At 25.6% G+C, this 15,792-nt stretch overlaps 1 protein-coding gene across 5 annotated transcripts; it reads left to right on the top strand.

Moving 5' to 3' along the window:
- The first annotated feature begins 8,994 nt into the window (after nucleotides 1-8,994).
- On the top strand, nucleotides 8,995-13,007 carry LOC126900796 (uncharacterized). Of its 5 annotated transcripts, none has more exons than XM_050676734.1 (4): nucleotides 8,995-9,098; nucleotides 9,225-9,467; nucleotides 12,343-12,419; nucleotides 12,537-13,007. In XM_050676734.1, exons 2-4 carry the CDS (start codon nucleotides 9,263-9,265, stop codon nucleotides 12,762-12,764), a joined length of 510 nt encoding a protein of 169 aa, XP_050532691.1. In that variant the 5' UTR covers nucleotides 8,995-9,098; nucleotides 9,225-9,262; the 3' UTR covers nucleotides 12,765-13,007. The 5 variants fall into 5 exon arrangements, with proteins under 5 accessions (XP_050532691.1, XP_050532690.1, XP_050532689.1 ...); XM_050676733.1 differs by having other exon boundaries at nucleotides 9,199-9,467; XM_050676732.1 differs by having other exon boundaries at nucleotides 9,233-9,467; nucleotides 12,537-13,006.
- Nucleotides 13,008-15,792: the final 2,785 nt, after the last annotated feature.

Genomic DNA, 15,792 nt, shown 5'->3' with positions numbered 1-15,792 from the left:
GTTAACTAAAAAAAATTAGTATAAAAGATCAAGTAAACTAAAAATTCATTGGAACTTATTGTTTAACCAACAAACGAAGATATATAAGCTCTTATGGAAGCCAACCAGTCTAGAAGTCTCTCTTATATTTTTCATATTGTTTAAATTTATATTTTTTTATCGAGTGAATTTCATTGACACGATAGACACTTTTCCTATTTTATCGTCTATGCTGCTGGTTTATTTTTTTATTTCTATTTCAATTATTCGAGATCTCGCTTTTAGTGGTATTTTAGTTTTAATACTTCTTATATTTTTGGACGATGAACTTTCTAAGCAGAACAAAACTATGAAGTCGAAAACTAAATCAATTAGTACATCAATTTTGACAACAGGCACCAATGCTACATCTATTTTGACAAATATTTTATCACATCAAAAGTCTACAGAGACATCCACACAAATTACGACTGAAATACGAATAAAACATTTTTGAGGATAATACAACCGACAATTCCATTAAAACTAACCGGAGCAGTGCTTCATTGAATATATCACATGCCCATTTACCGAACAATGACTTAACCGACGATTTCACCATCTGCCAGCTCCAAAACGCTACGGAAGTGTGCGAGAACTACATTTCAACTAAAATAAGTCACTCGACTGAATCAATTCAATCACATACATCATATTCGTCATTTATCAGTAACACTTTGCAAATTAAACATAACCTGGACAATAATAGCTCTAATAAAACTAGCTCTCATGATATTCCAAAGCACTGGAATAAAAAATACTTCTTGTTTGAAAATTTTGATGGCAAAATTCTCTTGGACTATGGTAATTTAATTAATATTCTTTATTAATCTTTTATTTCTTAAATGTTAACTATTATTTTAGAATCATTTTATTCTGTGTTCCCTGAAATTTTGAGCAAGCATATTCCCAAGAGGTGTGAGAGCTACAATGTAGCAATGAATCCGTTTTATGGCGCTGGAGTAACGTAATTCAAGTAACAATGAAGTATAAAAAAGTGATCGCGATAGAATTGACTCGAACAAATTAGAATTCGCTAAGAAAAATGCGGAAATTTATGGCGTGAGGGATAAGATTAAATTCATCGAGGGTGATTTTTTCACTTTAACTAAAGACCTAAAGAAATACAAAGCTGAAATTATTGTAACTTCGCCTCCATAGGGAGGACCATCATACAAACGCCATAAAACATACAGGTTGGAGAAAAATATGTGTAGTGAATACGAAGGTGGCGGTCGAACGATCTTCGAATTAGCCCGAAGTATTGCTCCCAACGTAGCACTACACATACCTAAAAATACTGATCGAAATGAAGTAAGTTTCTATTTCATACACAATACATATAACTGTTGGATACGCATTACGAGAGGACGTTTTGCTACATCTTATTTTAGCTTCGATGCGAAGATGAGAAGGTATTAATTTTACCATGATGTGTTTATTTATTTATTTATTTTTTTTTTGTGTCTGTCACTACTTTTTCTCAGCTCTCACTGGACGGATTTCTTTCAATAATACGTCAAAAGATCACAAATCGTATCTAGTTGAAGACATTATCCTTAAAAATTGAAAAATTTTCCTCGTTCCCCGCAAATGGGGGAAATCTCCAAAAAAATTTGATACTTATCTCATTTAGATTCAATAATTTCAATAAATATAAAGGATCCTATTACTATAGTGTCCCCTCGTGAGAAGAAATTTATATTTATGTTAATATTATTTTACTATGTAGTTTTTTTTGTGGCTACGATTTATTTTGCCAACCCTCACTAGACCTACTTTTTTCAACAATACGTCAAATGATTACAATTCGTATTTAGTTTAAGTTATTACTCTTAAAAATCGAAAAAATATTCCTTATTCAAATAAAAAGTAGCTTAACCAGCTTTTTCCATACAAACAATTTAAATCATTAATTTCTAATATTTTTAAAGTATTTATTGTCGAATTAGATTTGATATGATAAAAGTATTCAACTACAAAAGTAAATAATTTTACATTGTAATTTATTAATATTTTAACTCTATTTGTGTGTGCTACTACCAGTCTATAATATTCTAAATTGTTTTGTAATATGTTGCCATATAAATCATAAATTTCAAAAAAAAATTATTTTTAGTTTCACCTGAATTTAACGATGGATTTTTACAATTATAATCAAATTTTATAATACGCTCAATTGAGTAAATCTTTTAACAACTTTGTTTTGATTGGTTCATTTAGTTAAAGTAAATCATTAAAATTAATTGAGTTCTGAATATTTCAATTGTAGAATCTTTTTAAACACCAAAAGTTATTAGGAAATGATAACTATTATTTCTATTTCAGTTATCTATTACGATAAAAATGCAAAAAAATAGAATTTTTCTAATAAATGTACTGTAAATAGTAATTATAAAATTTCCAGATTGCGTATTAATTTTAAAAATTTCATTTTTTTCTATTTAATAATGTCAATTTCAAACTTGCAAGTTGAACTATAAGTTATGGTAACAAATTCATTTTTTTTTTATTAAAACTTTCACTTTAAAGGACAAAAAAAAGTAGGTTCAAAATGATTACTTTTAACATATTAAAAATCAAAATCAATAATAATTTTAAAACAATTAATTTTAAAGATTATATAATATATAATTAAAAGAATTACTAATCTGGGTATAATTAAGGAAATAGAAGTTGATGTTGCTTTTGTCCATAAATTTTTTAGAATTTTTTAAACACTATCTGTAGATTTGCATCGAAGCGTTTCTTATGATAGTGATTTTAATCACTGTCAGAATAAATCTATACTGGACCTAACTATGCAATATCCCCACTATGCCGCGACCCCACTGTGCTGGGTTTTTTTATTTATTTTATGAAGGATGATTTATTAGCCGAGGATACGTAATTTTATTGTTTGTTTATTTTATTATTTATCTTGAGATGATGATTAAAAAATTCTTGTTAATACATAAATATTTATTATTATTTTGACTAATATACCAATGGTATTGGACTTCACTTTAATTTTATGAAAAAAAAAAAATAATCAGTATGAATGGACATCACTGTATATTAATTAAGAAATAAATGAGAATTATTACTTCAATTTTATACAAAATATTCATGATTTTTATTTTTTTTCGTGTTAAAGTTTTTTTTATGACTGATATCGTCTCTCGCACTACCACCACCGGTTGTATGAGCGAATTATTACGTTGGATGCTAGTGTACATGATTCTTGTGTCTCGCCGAGTTATTATCGGTCCACTTTTTGTGATTTTTCATCTTTCACCACCATCCTAACTCGTTTTGTTTATGATTTTACGGTGCTTGCGAGAACGTTATTGTTAAAGACATATGTCGCCCTTGCGATTGTCGCACCATTGTGCGTTATTGTTTACCGCCCTTGCGATACGCGTATTGAGAATTAAATTCATACACCTTGAAGTACTATACACGCCAAAATACCTTCTGCTTAGTACAATTGTATGACACCAACAACTTCATTTACATCAAACCAGTCATCATCATTAGTAACGTATAAGTAGTTTGTAATTATATTGTTTTATCTAATTTTTATTCTTATTATTTGTTTTATTTTACGCATTGTTGGATTAGCATTAATAGTCCCCCTACCCTCATTTATGTATACAGTATTTAGTTTAAACTTTTAATACAGGTAATTGTGATATATTCCTAAATTAATTTTATTCATTTATACAGTTCACTCCCTACTTCTTTCTCCTGCGTGATATAGATACTCCAAAAATGAACAGTAACTAACCCGCACATCATTACCGAGCGTTCCGTTCAAATAATAATATCAGTTAATATTTTCCAATTCATTTTTTAGCTGTTCAAATTAGGAAAATACATTAATAACATAGAAATACAGAATAACTTTATCGATGGAAAACTGAATTCTTACTAATGCCAATTTGTCACTTACTAATGGAATGCTTTGATTCATTTCATAATAGTAGCGTGCGTGTGTTGGCAATCATGTACACATCATGGTAAAATTAATATCTTCTCAGCTTCTCATCGAAGCTAATATTTTATCAATGTGTTATAATTTTTTAAGTTTCTACGTCTATATTTTTATACATAGTTATAATTTTTGACTCTCTGTTATAATTAAATTATTTTAAGTTATTTGTTTTATTAAAAAGATTTAACAATCAAAATAATATTTAAAATAGTCAATTTTTGAATACATAACTTAGATCACAATATTCATAAGTGTACTTTTTCCATTATATATATTATTATGACCAATTTTAATTAGATATACAACTAAAAACTAAGCGTATTGATTTTCATTACCTTCTGTATTAGATTAGAGGAGATAGGAAATGAAACAAACATATAAGAAGGTGTTTCGTCAATTGTAGGTAAAATGAGAGAGAATAGACTTGGATGGTTTGGTCATGCTATGAGGAGAGAATTCGGAAGCTGTATGAACAGTCATATAAATCAATGTTACAGGAAGAAGAGGTAGAAGAAGACCAAAAAAGAGATAGAGGGATGTTATTGAATGCGATATGAGGACAGCTGATGTGGGAGATCGTGTCAAGAGGAAATTTAGGATAAGGGTGGCTGACCCCAAATAGTTGGGATAAAGGTGAAGAAAAAGAAGAAGAAGAGCTTGTATTTTATTAAGTAATATAACTCACATATTTTTCAAATTTTTACTGATGAAATAAGTTATAACAAAAAAAATAAATTTCAAGAAATTTTAATACCCTGAATATACATAATATTTAAAAATATCAAATTTCTACTGAAGTATATTTTGAAGGTTTATAGTTCTTAGAAATTAACGGAATTAATTTAATTGAAAATCGGGATGTGATTACTTTTAATTATAGAATCACAATCAGGATTGGATCACCGAAAACACAAGCATTATTCCCAGTAAACTAACAAAGTAGTGTAATTAGAGGAGTTTTTTTCATAGTATATAAAATATAAATTTATTACCTCTTTAAAATGTTTTCATAAAAAAAAAGTAATAATTTAAATTGCGAATAAATTTCTTTGTTAAATACATATAATTTCTAAGCAGCAATGTGTCGTTTTACTAGGTCACTTTAGGCTACTGGCCAGTTTTCGGGTATAATACTTAAAATCAGCGGCTAGCTTCATGGTAACATTTTCATATGCTATTCGCCAACTTAAATTTATTCAGTTATCAGGTTTACTAGACTACCGGCTGTCATCAGCCGATCATACTTACAAATAATTAACCACTACTGTCTGTTACCAAAAGTTGAGCACGGCCATTTTCAACCAACGCTGGCAAATGCACACCGGCTAGCGGAGTCAGCGGCAAATTTTATAATCTCATCAGTCTGATCAAAAAGCTAATAATAGCGGCTAATTCAATTCACACAAATGTGACATTTTCTTAAAAGAGCATTTACTATTACCACACCTTAAACATGTTGCCACTTTGTTTACGTTTTCAAGAAAAAAATTTTGTACCAGGATTTCATGAGGTACCGCCCAACTAGTTTACATTATTAATATGTTAGATCGGATCGATATTATCTAACAAATAACAAAATTCAGTACCAGGGATTCATAAGGGTCTTTATGCGTTCAGGCGTCTCGAAATGGTGTCCAGTCTCTCGCCGACAAAATTTAAACTGGCCATTGAGATAATTCAATGACCCGATCCCAATAATGATGTTACTTGTTAATTATCTCATGAGTTCCTGGTACTAGAACTTTACTTTTATCCAAAATATATGAACACCAAATCTTGTTTATACAATCTCAATATGGGGCCCAAAATGTCGCAGATCATTCTTTGCAAGAGAGACACAATTAGTTTATAGTTCTTAAGATGAAATTTAAAAAATAATATTACATAAATTAAAAAAACCCAGTATAATGAGGTCGCGGCATAATGGGGATGTGGCATTATTGGGTCAAGTATAATATGATATCTGACAGTGATTAAAATCACAATCATAAAAAACACTTCGATGCAAATCTGTAGATAGTGTTTAATTTTAAAAAATTGATGGATTATTTCAAAAGCTACATGATCTGCTATTTCCTTATTTATATCCTGATTACAAGTTTTATGATTTATAAATGTAATATATGAATAAATAAATATCTATATATATTTATAATATATATAATACCTTCTCAGTTTCGCATCGCAGCTAAATTAAAATAAGGGTAGCACTCCAACATATTTTTTGTCTTACTTAAATAACAGAAAACAATATGTTAATATAAATGAGTGCATTGTTTCTCTGTACTTTGTAAAATTCTTGATATCAAGAGAATTTAAATTGTCTATCGTCTTAAGCTAAAATACTATACCACTTTTATTATGATTAATTTTATTGGAACCACAATATATTAAAAATCTCGCCAACCGCCGAAAAAAGCGCTTTATCTTCATCCTTTTTGATATAGTAAATAACAAAATCAAAATATCGAAAATTGTTTTTTAATATAATATGATAATCAATAATTTTTAGTAAGTGCGAAAAATAGTGTATTTTCATTAAGATTTAACAACAAACTAATTTATATTTGTCAATAAACATTCTTTGTATACTAGGTAACGCATTGCAACTTATATTTTACTATTTTTTTAATTTGAAAACATTTAAGTAATTACATTAGATTAAGAGATCTATAAGTATAGACCATTAAAAAATTGTATTCGTAATATAAAATTACAAAATTACATGAAATATTATTTCTTTAATCTTGACAACTATTTAAGTAATATAAATAGTCATTTTTTTAACTAATTAATAGAAAATAACACTCAAAAACGTGAAGTTATCAAATATTACTAGTTTTAAATAAACTATAGTATTACATAATTTTGAATTATGGCTCATATTATTCAAATTCGATAATATTGAATGTTAAACCTATACTCTATCAAGTGGATATAATAATAAACATATTTAACGTAGAATTATTTGAATAGATAACGCTAAATATTTTCGATTTTAATTTTCAAATAACTTAAAATAATTTATCTAACTAACAACAAATTGTTTTGAATTTCTGCTAACTTATTTATTTTAATTGTACATTTTTAAAAAATGTATATATGGAGGACCTGGGTAAAAATTGTTTATATTACATTCAATATCATATTTATACCATGTTATCAGTATACCATACAATCGATTTAAATAAAAAATAAATATACAGTTGTTAAAAGTTGTTAAACATAATTGATTATAAAAAATATGTTAGTGTAAAGCATTGAGAAATATATTTTAATTTGAAAAAACAAACAATGCATCAATGATGCAGTCTATTTTTTATTCCATCAATTTGCAAGCATTATTATCAATGGATGAGTTGTAAAGTATAAATAATAAATTAATGTTTTTTGAATAATATCTACACTTACTACTAGTATATAATGAACGTATAGCTCTGAAAAGTGACATGTATTTAATTTAATTAATATAACGAATTAAAGAGTAGTTTCCTTTTTTTATTCGTGGTTTACTTTTTATGCAATAATATGAATTGATTTTTATGTCATAACATTTCAAGATATATGGTCTGAGAATGTTCCATTTAAAAATATGTTTTTAACAATACTTCAATGCTTTGACCTCATAAATAATATATTTTTTATGTTGAATCATAATGAAATTGAAATTTTATACATTCAAGATAGTTCTTCGTCACGTTATGATGACATTTTTCATCATTCCATATAAAGTTATAAGTAAAAAATAACTTTCTTTGAAAATTGTTCAAAATTTTAGTAAAAAAAAAATCAAACTTTGTTTTAAAAAATTAGCAATGTTATTAATTTAAGTATGGTTATTAGACATGCTTAAGTTTAAATTATAAAATAAAATGCCCTATAATTTTTAGCTTTGACAAAAGTTAATATGGACGGAGTAGAAAAAAATTTATGTTTGAACTTGGTTTAGTTATATATAAAACAACACTAGCACATTGGGGTCGTAGCACAGTATGTAGGTGAAAAAAATTATTTTTGTTTTTCTATTTTGCAAAAAATTATAAGTACCAAAAAAACATTGATATTTTACACGATAATTACATTTATTGTTCAATTTTGACGGTCACTTGCAAATAAAAGATAAATTGTCGGGAAATTTTTTTTTTAACTTATAGTATTTATTGTAAGCTTTAATTGGACATATTTTTAAAGGACGCAGTATTTTCGGAACATTTTCAAAATTTCAGTTGAAAAAGTTGAGTTTTGTAAAAAGTTGCTATTTTTGCTCTTGTGGGTAGAGGTATAAGGGTCAGATTTTCAAAAATATTATATCAAATAAAAGAGAATTACTTAAGGTTTTATTATAAAAAAAATTATGTTGATTTGTTAATTTTTGTAAAAGTTAAAAAAAGTGAAAAAAATGACAAAATTTACCGATTTTAAAAATTGTAATTTTTTTGGAAATTTCCTCCATTTACGGAAAACGAGATCAATTTTTTCAATCTTCAATGGTAATGTCTTTAACTAGATATAATTTGTAATCTTTTGACGTATCGTTAAGAAATAAGATCGGTCCAATAAGAGCTGAGAAAAAGTAGTGACAGACAAAAAAAATTAAATTAAACACATCATGGCAAAATTAAAATCTTCTCAGCTTCTCATCAAAGCTAAAAGAGAATATTTAATTGTAAAATATTTTACATATTTTTATAAAGTATTTAAAAAAAAATTAATAATAAATTAGACATTACATATTATGAATTTTAATCAAATTTTCAACAAAAGTTTAAATTCTGCATGATTTAGATAAGATTTTATTATAATTAAGTATAAGGTAAAAATAAAATGGTGCAAAGAATAAAAAATATTTTGTGTACGTAAGTACACTGCATAAAAATATTTAATACAGCAGTTTTTAGTTAGTGTGTTTACCCATAAAAACAAACAAAATATCATCAGTTATGATTAAAAATAAAATCGACTAAATGATTCAACAAAGTAAAAAACAATTTTATCAATTTTAAATGTATTTGTGCGAATTTGAATTTTGATATTGTATTTTGTCAAAATGATAACCGCGGGTCACGTCAAACGTTTAATTGCCCATTATGAATCAATAGCAACCGTAAGTAAGACGACTTAGGAACTCTGNTTATGAATCAATAGCAACCGTAAGTAAGACGACTCTTACCTAAGTTACTTAAGTTTACTATTTATTGTTTTAGATCAAATGTTTTTTTAATAATTATAGTGTTTTAGTCACAAAATACTAATTTTAATGATAATATAATGGCTGCTTTCAATGACGGAAGTGACCTGATTGTTTACGCTAGAAGGGTTATTGTTCTTGAAGAAGTAGCATATGTGAAGATTCGTAAAAACGTTGCAGTAGAAGTAACACCGTCAAATCATTCGACAATTCAATCATACGATTCTATTGTCCACAAAACAGCAAAAAATATTATTGTAAACAATATTTCTATAGCTAATATTGGTAAAATACATTTACAGTATCTAATTATATAATATAACATTGAAAATGTCCTAATGCAGGAAAAATTACTTAGCAATGTACGATTTTTTTAAATATTTTAAATAGCTTGCTTATAAAGTTACTCGTGGTTTTAACTAACTTAATTATTTAATTAATTTTAGATAATATAACAAACATTTTTTTCTCATTTAACATTAAGTTTGATTAATCATTCAGTTCAGAATAAGCAACTTTTAATAATTTACAATATCTCGTGAATTTGTTGACACAAAAATATTTATTGTTCTCATGTTATACTCCATTGAACATATGTGTATAATAATTATTAATAATAACTTTCTTTTAAAATAAAATTTATTACAAAACTGACACAACTACAAAAATATTTTAAACTTTGCTAATTAAAAATATACATTTATTGTGAACCTATTTTTAATGTACGGGGTCAAGGGTTCGATCCCCAATGTGCCAACTAGATTTTTCTTGTCATTTTATCATTGTTGGTGTCTAGTTTCTGGTGCAATCCGTCCAGTCCATCATTGATTAAGCCAATAAACATCTTTGATTCCCTAGCATGTGAAAGAGGGCCAACACCTTCTAAATCATGATAAATTGGAGAAGTAGAAGGATGTAAATCTAATCATTATGTTTTTTTTACATTCATTAGGAAATATTTCCATACATATTTTTACAACAGAATAATAATTTTTTAACTTAAAAACATTTCGAAGGCATTTGAACTAAACTTATGTTAAATATTTTATGAGTTAGATAGAAGTTTAATGTTTAACTCTTACCCAAATTATATTTTAGCTTCGATGCAAAGCTGAGAAGGTATTAATTTTACAATGATATGTTTATTTTTTTTCATTTTTTCTTTTTTTTTGTCTTTTATCACTTTTACTCAGGTCTCGCCGATCCGATTTCTTTCAACGATAAGTCAAAAGATCAAAAATCGTATCTAGTCGAAGACATTACCATCAAATATTGAAAAAATTTCCCTCGTTCCCCGTAAATGGGGGAAATATCCAAAAAAATTACAAATTTAAAAATCGCTAATTTTTAAAATTTTTAAAAATTTTTTTTACCTAAAACTGCCATAACTTCTTCAATAATGATTATATCGATATAATTTTTTTTTATAGATACATTATGTCTTTACCTTTAAATCTTACCCTTTACCCGTCCACAAAGGGGGAATGACAACTTTTTCACAAAAAATTAACTTTTTCAACTTCACTTTTGAAAGTGTTCCGGAAACTCTGACACTTTTCTATATCTTAAATTAAATATAATGTAATATGCTTTATTATTAAAAAAAAATTTGGGACTTTATTTTGTCTTCATGGAAAAAATAGTTACCAAATGCTATTTTTGTGTGAAAATTCTCGATTTTATATTTTACATTTTTAACTTTATTATGCTACAACTTATTGAAGAGTGTATGGATCATTACAATCTTTTTATGTGAAATAATATTTATACCCTTCTTTCATTCGACATACTATATCTTAATGAGAATATAAATAAGGAAATAGCAGATCATGTAGCTTTTGGAATAATCCATCATTATTTTTAAATTAAACACTATCTATAGATTTTCATCGAAGCATTTTTTGTGATAGTGATTTTAATCACTGTCAGATATCATTATACTTGACCTAACTATGCCACATTCTCACTGTGCTGGGTTATTTTTACATTAAAACCCCATAAAAAAAATTCACTTAAATAAAAAATTCGAGATTTATTGACGTTCAATATAAATTAACATTTAGATTATTAATAGCATCAAATTACAAAGAAACACTTAAAAATAATTTATGTGATGCTACCATTATAAGTACTACACACATATTGATTGTGTTTTGAAAAAATGCATTTTTATTTTTCAAGAACAATTGTATACATATCAGAAAGTGTATTTTTATATAAATTAAGTTGCGTGATAATATAAAAATTTCAGGTTTCGTATTTTTAATGTTTTATTAATCCTACCAGCAGAAACACCTATAAAGTAGTTTTTTGGGGTAAACAAAGTAATTATATTTTGTAACCCTATTTTCGCTTTGATACGAAGCTAAAATATTACATTAATTTGCTATAATATATATTTAATTATATATATTATACTTATAAATCATAGAACTACTAATTAAGAATAATGAAAGAAATAGGAGATAATTTTGCTTTTGAAATAATCCACCAATTTTTTAAAATTAAACAGTATCGACAGATATGTAACAAAGCGTTCCTCATGATAGTGATTAAAATCACTGTCAGATATCATGTATACTTGTCCCAAATATGCCTCGTCCATACAATGCTACGACTACATTATGCTACCGTTTTTTCTTATAAGTATTAATTTAACCATATTTATGGGACATTTAAAAAATACTAAAAAAAAATTTATTTTTTAAAAAAAGCATTATTCTTAATGCGAAACTAATTTTTGGTCGCCCGTTTCTTCTATGTCTTCAACGGGTATTCTTGTTAACTAAAAATATCAGAGAGAGAGAGAGTTATACATAAGTTTTTTAAAAAAGGTATCCAAAATATAGGAACCAATATATTATCCATGAATTTTTTTAAAAGTTATACTTATGTGGATAAAATTGATATTACATCGTGTACTGGAAAAAAATTTCTTACAATTTGAGATCTAAGTATATTTCATTATTATCATTAAAATCACTTATTATCTTATTGTTTAGTCTCTGAAACTAGCTTCTAATAAAATTGTGCTCTTTACCGAAATGCCGATAAATATTATGTCATGTGTTATTTGAAAAGTTTTAGATTTTAAATAAAAAAATTTTCTTAAAAACTGGATAATTAAAACAAAAATGTAAATATTTTTAATATTTCTTAGGTAATTTGTCTAAACGTACGGGTTCTATTTACGGGAAAAATTTGGTATCAGGAAAACATGAATATCTTACTAAACCTGTAATTATAAAATTATTAATTATTATTAATTAAACTATAATATTAAGTTTATTGTTATTGAGAAAATATTATTAATTATTAATAATAAATTTTCATTATGTTTAATACATTTTGAAGACGTCTGTTATTAAAATAAAAGAAGAACAAAATTATTACAAGCGTTCTGTGGAGTCGTTACCTATTCATAAAAATTTAAGCTCAGAAGAAAAAATGAAAACAATTATGACTTCATTTGATAAAAGTCGCACCTCAGTATTAAATAGTGAACACATATTTCCAAAAAAGGGACACGTTAAAAATAAAGTGGAATATTATACTTATTTTCATAATCGTAAATTTTTGTAATATTATTGACTAATGTATTAAAACATAAATGAAATATAAATTACTTCCAAGTGCATAAACTTTTTTTTTTCATATTAATAATAAGAGTAATTTCAACTCTACAAATTGTAATATTGTCTATGAAATTTGTATAATTGTATATTTTATTAATTTATTATTGTGTCATTTCTATCATAATACATTTTATTTTTATCTAACATTAAGAATTTTTTGTTTAAATGTATTATTTAGTCTCATGGACCTAAATTTCTAATACATAAACTAAATTAAAATGTCTTTTAATTAGAAGAAATGTAATATTCTTTATATAAACATTTTTGGAGTATATATCAATACAATATTGTATTAATATATACACTATGATCCAATATATTATAGTGTATTATAGTAATATATTATAATATATGTTAAAGTCGTGTACCAAAAATTCAGCACAATGAAATTTTATAAAACTGAATCCTTATTTGATTAAACTCAGCGTTAGAGGGAACAAACGTTGTATTAAAATATTTGACAACTCATTATTTTTGATAAGAAATTATTGGTGATGGAAAACATATAATTGCTGATTTGAAATTAGCATGAAAATAAAAGTATCTTTTTTACTCTGATGAAAATTTTTTGTAGACCATTTATTCATAACTAATAACAAATTATTATCAAAAAAGTTCTGTGCCAAATTTCAGGTTTCGTATTTTTAATGTTTTATTAATCCTACCAGCAAAAGCACCTATAAAGTAATGTTTAGGGGTAAACAAAGTAATTATATTTTGTGACCTTATTTTAGCTTCGATACGAACCTACATCAAACTGCTATAATAGATGTTTAATTATATATATTATACTTAGAAATCATAGAACTATTAATTAAGAATAATGAAAGAAATAGGAGCTAATTTTGCTTTTGGAATAATCAACCAATTTCTTAAAATTAAACAGTACCGACAGATTTGCAACAAAGCGTTTTTCAGATATCATTTATACTGGACCCAACTATACCACGACCCCACTGTGCTGAGTTTTTTTTTATTTCTTTGTTTGTATTAATTACTGAATCTGTGTTATTAAAAATTGTTTTGTTTGCGTATACATCTGTTGTTGGATCAACTATTTGAGTTGGTCGATTCAATTCAAAAACAAGTTCTTTTATTTTTTTCCGTTGAATAATTTGTTTACTTATATTGGTTTCATCAGCATATTTAATCAACTGTTCGAATGCTAAAACCGTATTAGTCACTTTTTCAAGATATAGATTTGACATTGTTTTTGATATACACTTATAATTATAATTTATGAAAAATGTAAAACTAATTCCAATTAAACAAGAAATAAGGAATTTTATACAATATTAATTTTGATAATTCGTAAATTTAAGAACACAAGAGTGAATTATACAAAATTAAGTCTGCATGTACACTTATGAAATATAAATACATATTTGTGTTTTTCTATAGAAGCAAAATAATTTATTGTATATTCTTTATAAAATATGAAAATGTATTATTAAGCTTATATAGTCATTTAATATTATATTTTCATCAAAGGAATTATTTAATTGTAAGTAATTATTACGTTATGAATGTATGTTGTAACTAAAATAATATTTTATTAGTTCCTATCTGTTATTCTATTAAAATAAAATAAAAATACCTTATGATAATCTATGCAATTTAATAAGTTCAAATCATCAAAATAAAAAATTATTTTCAAGATATTCCACGTGGAATTTGGTTTTTATTCAGGTTCTATTTAAACGGGAGTAACTTACACTGCTTGAATTATTCTTCAATCTAATGATATCAGAAAATATATTAAAAAAATGTAATTAGTCAACATTATTTTTACATAACATTTTATAATTGTAAATTAATACCTTAAAAAGAAAAAAGAAATATTCATCTCAAATAAATTTTTTATTCGGCGACTGTATTTAAATGGGTAATATTTACGTTGCTTTGTTATCTAAAATATGCTCTGATTAAATAAACAAATTTTAATTATTAAGAGCCTCGTCCTAATATCAATGAAAACTTAGAGTTTTTTTTACAAATTATTGGATCAACTCCATAAGTAAAATAAACTGTGTTTGTCATTATAATGCAGTTCTCTATATTAATATATAATTTTAAACGTTTCCAGTACATATTACTCGAGTGAAATTTTAACTTCCAATCTATTGACTATTGGACTAACTAGGGCAAATTATTTTTGAGGAGTTGGGCGGGTCTTGTTTAATTTTCTTCATCTTAAAAATATATTTTTATAAATATGCCAAAGTAGTATTTACCAAACATCAATTTACTGTTATAATTAATGAGTTTAAAGATTGATAAGATGATAAAAAAAAAATTTAGTTTCTTCAATCGAAAAAATTGGGGGTACTAAATTTATTGATTTCAAAGTAGCCTATGGGAAACATACACCCACAATGGTGTGCTTACACCCCCTTGTATACTCCGATAGAAGTTTTTTATTATTGATATTTTTCATAAATGAATAATTAATAATAATAAAAGATATTTATTTTTTATTGTACATAATTATAATTATAATTAAATGATATCTGAGACTTGTATCTTAAAATTGATGTCACAAAAATGCAATTTTGAGATTATTGATTGATATACGTAAAAATGGTCCGGTTAATGGTTTTATTGGTAAGGTATATTTTTAGCACAATTTGCATAACAATACATTGAAGTTTAAAATTTGTTTTAGATTTCCTGAAAAAAATTGACACACCAACCATTGGAAAATATCCTCAAATTTATAATGAAGATATGAAATATTATTAGTTTTATAATTTTATATTTGTAATAATATTTATTGAAAAATAAAATTAACATACATATATACAAATTTAATAATTTTTAAAGTATTTGTAGAGCCATATATGGACAAGTATACTTATCTTATTACATAATAAAGTTGACCGTTGAAAACCAGATCATTAACCTTATTGAAATAAACAATAACTTATTCAATTATTGACGTTCAGAAATACCTGTCTTTTTTTTTTTTTTTTTTT

The sequence above is a fragment of the Daktulosphaira vitifoliae genome, unplaced genomic scaffold, assembly GCF_025091365.1.
Source record: "Daktulosphaira vitifoliae isolate Bord-2020 unplaced genomic scaffold, ASM2509136v1 Scaffold_3, whole genome shotgun sequence".
NCBI classification, from domain to species: domain Eukaryota; kingdom Metazoa; phylum Arthropoda; class Insecta; order Hemiptera; family Phylloxeridae; genus Daktulosphaira; species Daktulosphaira vitifoliae.
The sequence above is the reverse complement of the archived record's forward strand: the minus strand, read 5'-3'. Positions and strand labels throughout refer to the sequence as shown.

Excerpts from the sequence above, each read along its gene's own strand:
- LOC126900796 (XM_050676732.1), top strand. The coding sequence starts at position 9,042 with ATGATAACCGCGGGTCACGTCAAACGTTTAATTGCCCATTATGAATCA. Across the intron at positions 9,099-9,232 it reads ATTATGAATCAATAGCAACC|TCACAAAATACTAATTTTAA; the intron begins GTAAGTAAGACG and ends ATAGTGTTTTAG. Across the intron at positions 9,468-12,342 it reads TATTTCTATAGCTAATATTG|GTAATTTGTCTAAACGTACG; the intron begins GTAAAATACATT and ends AATATTTCTTAG.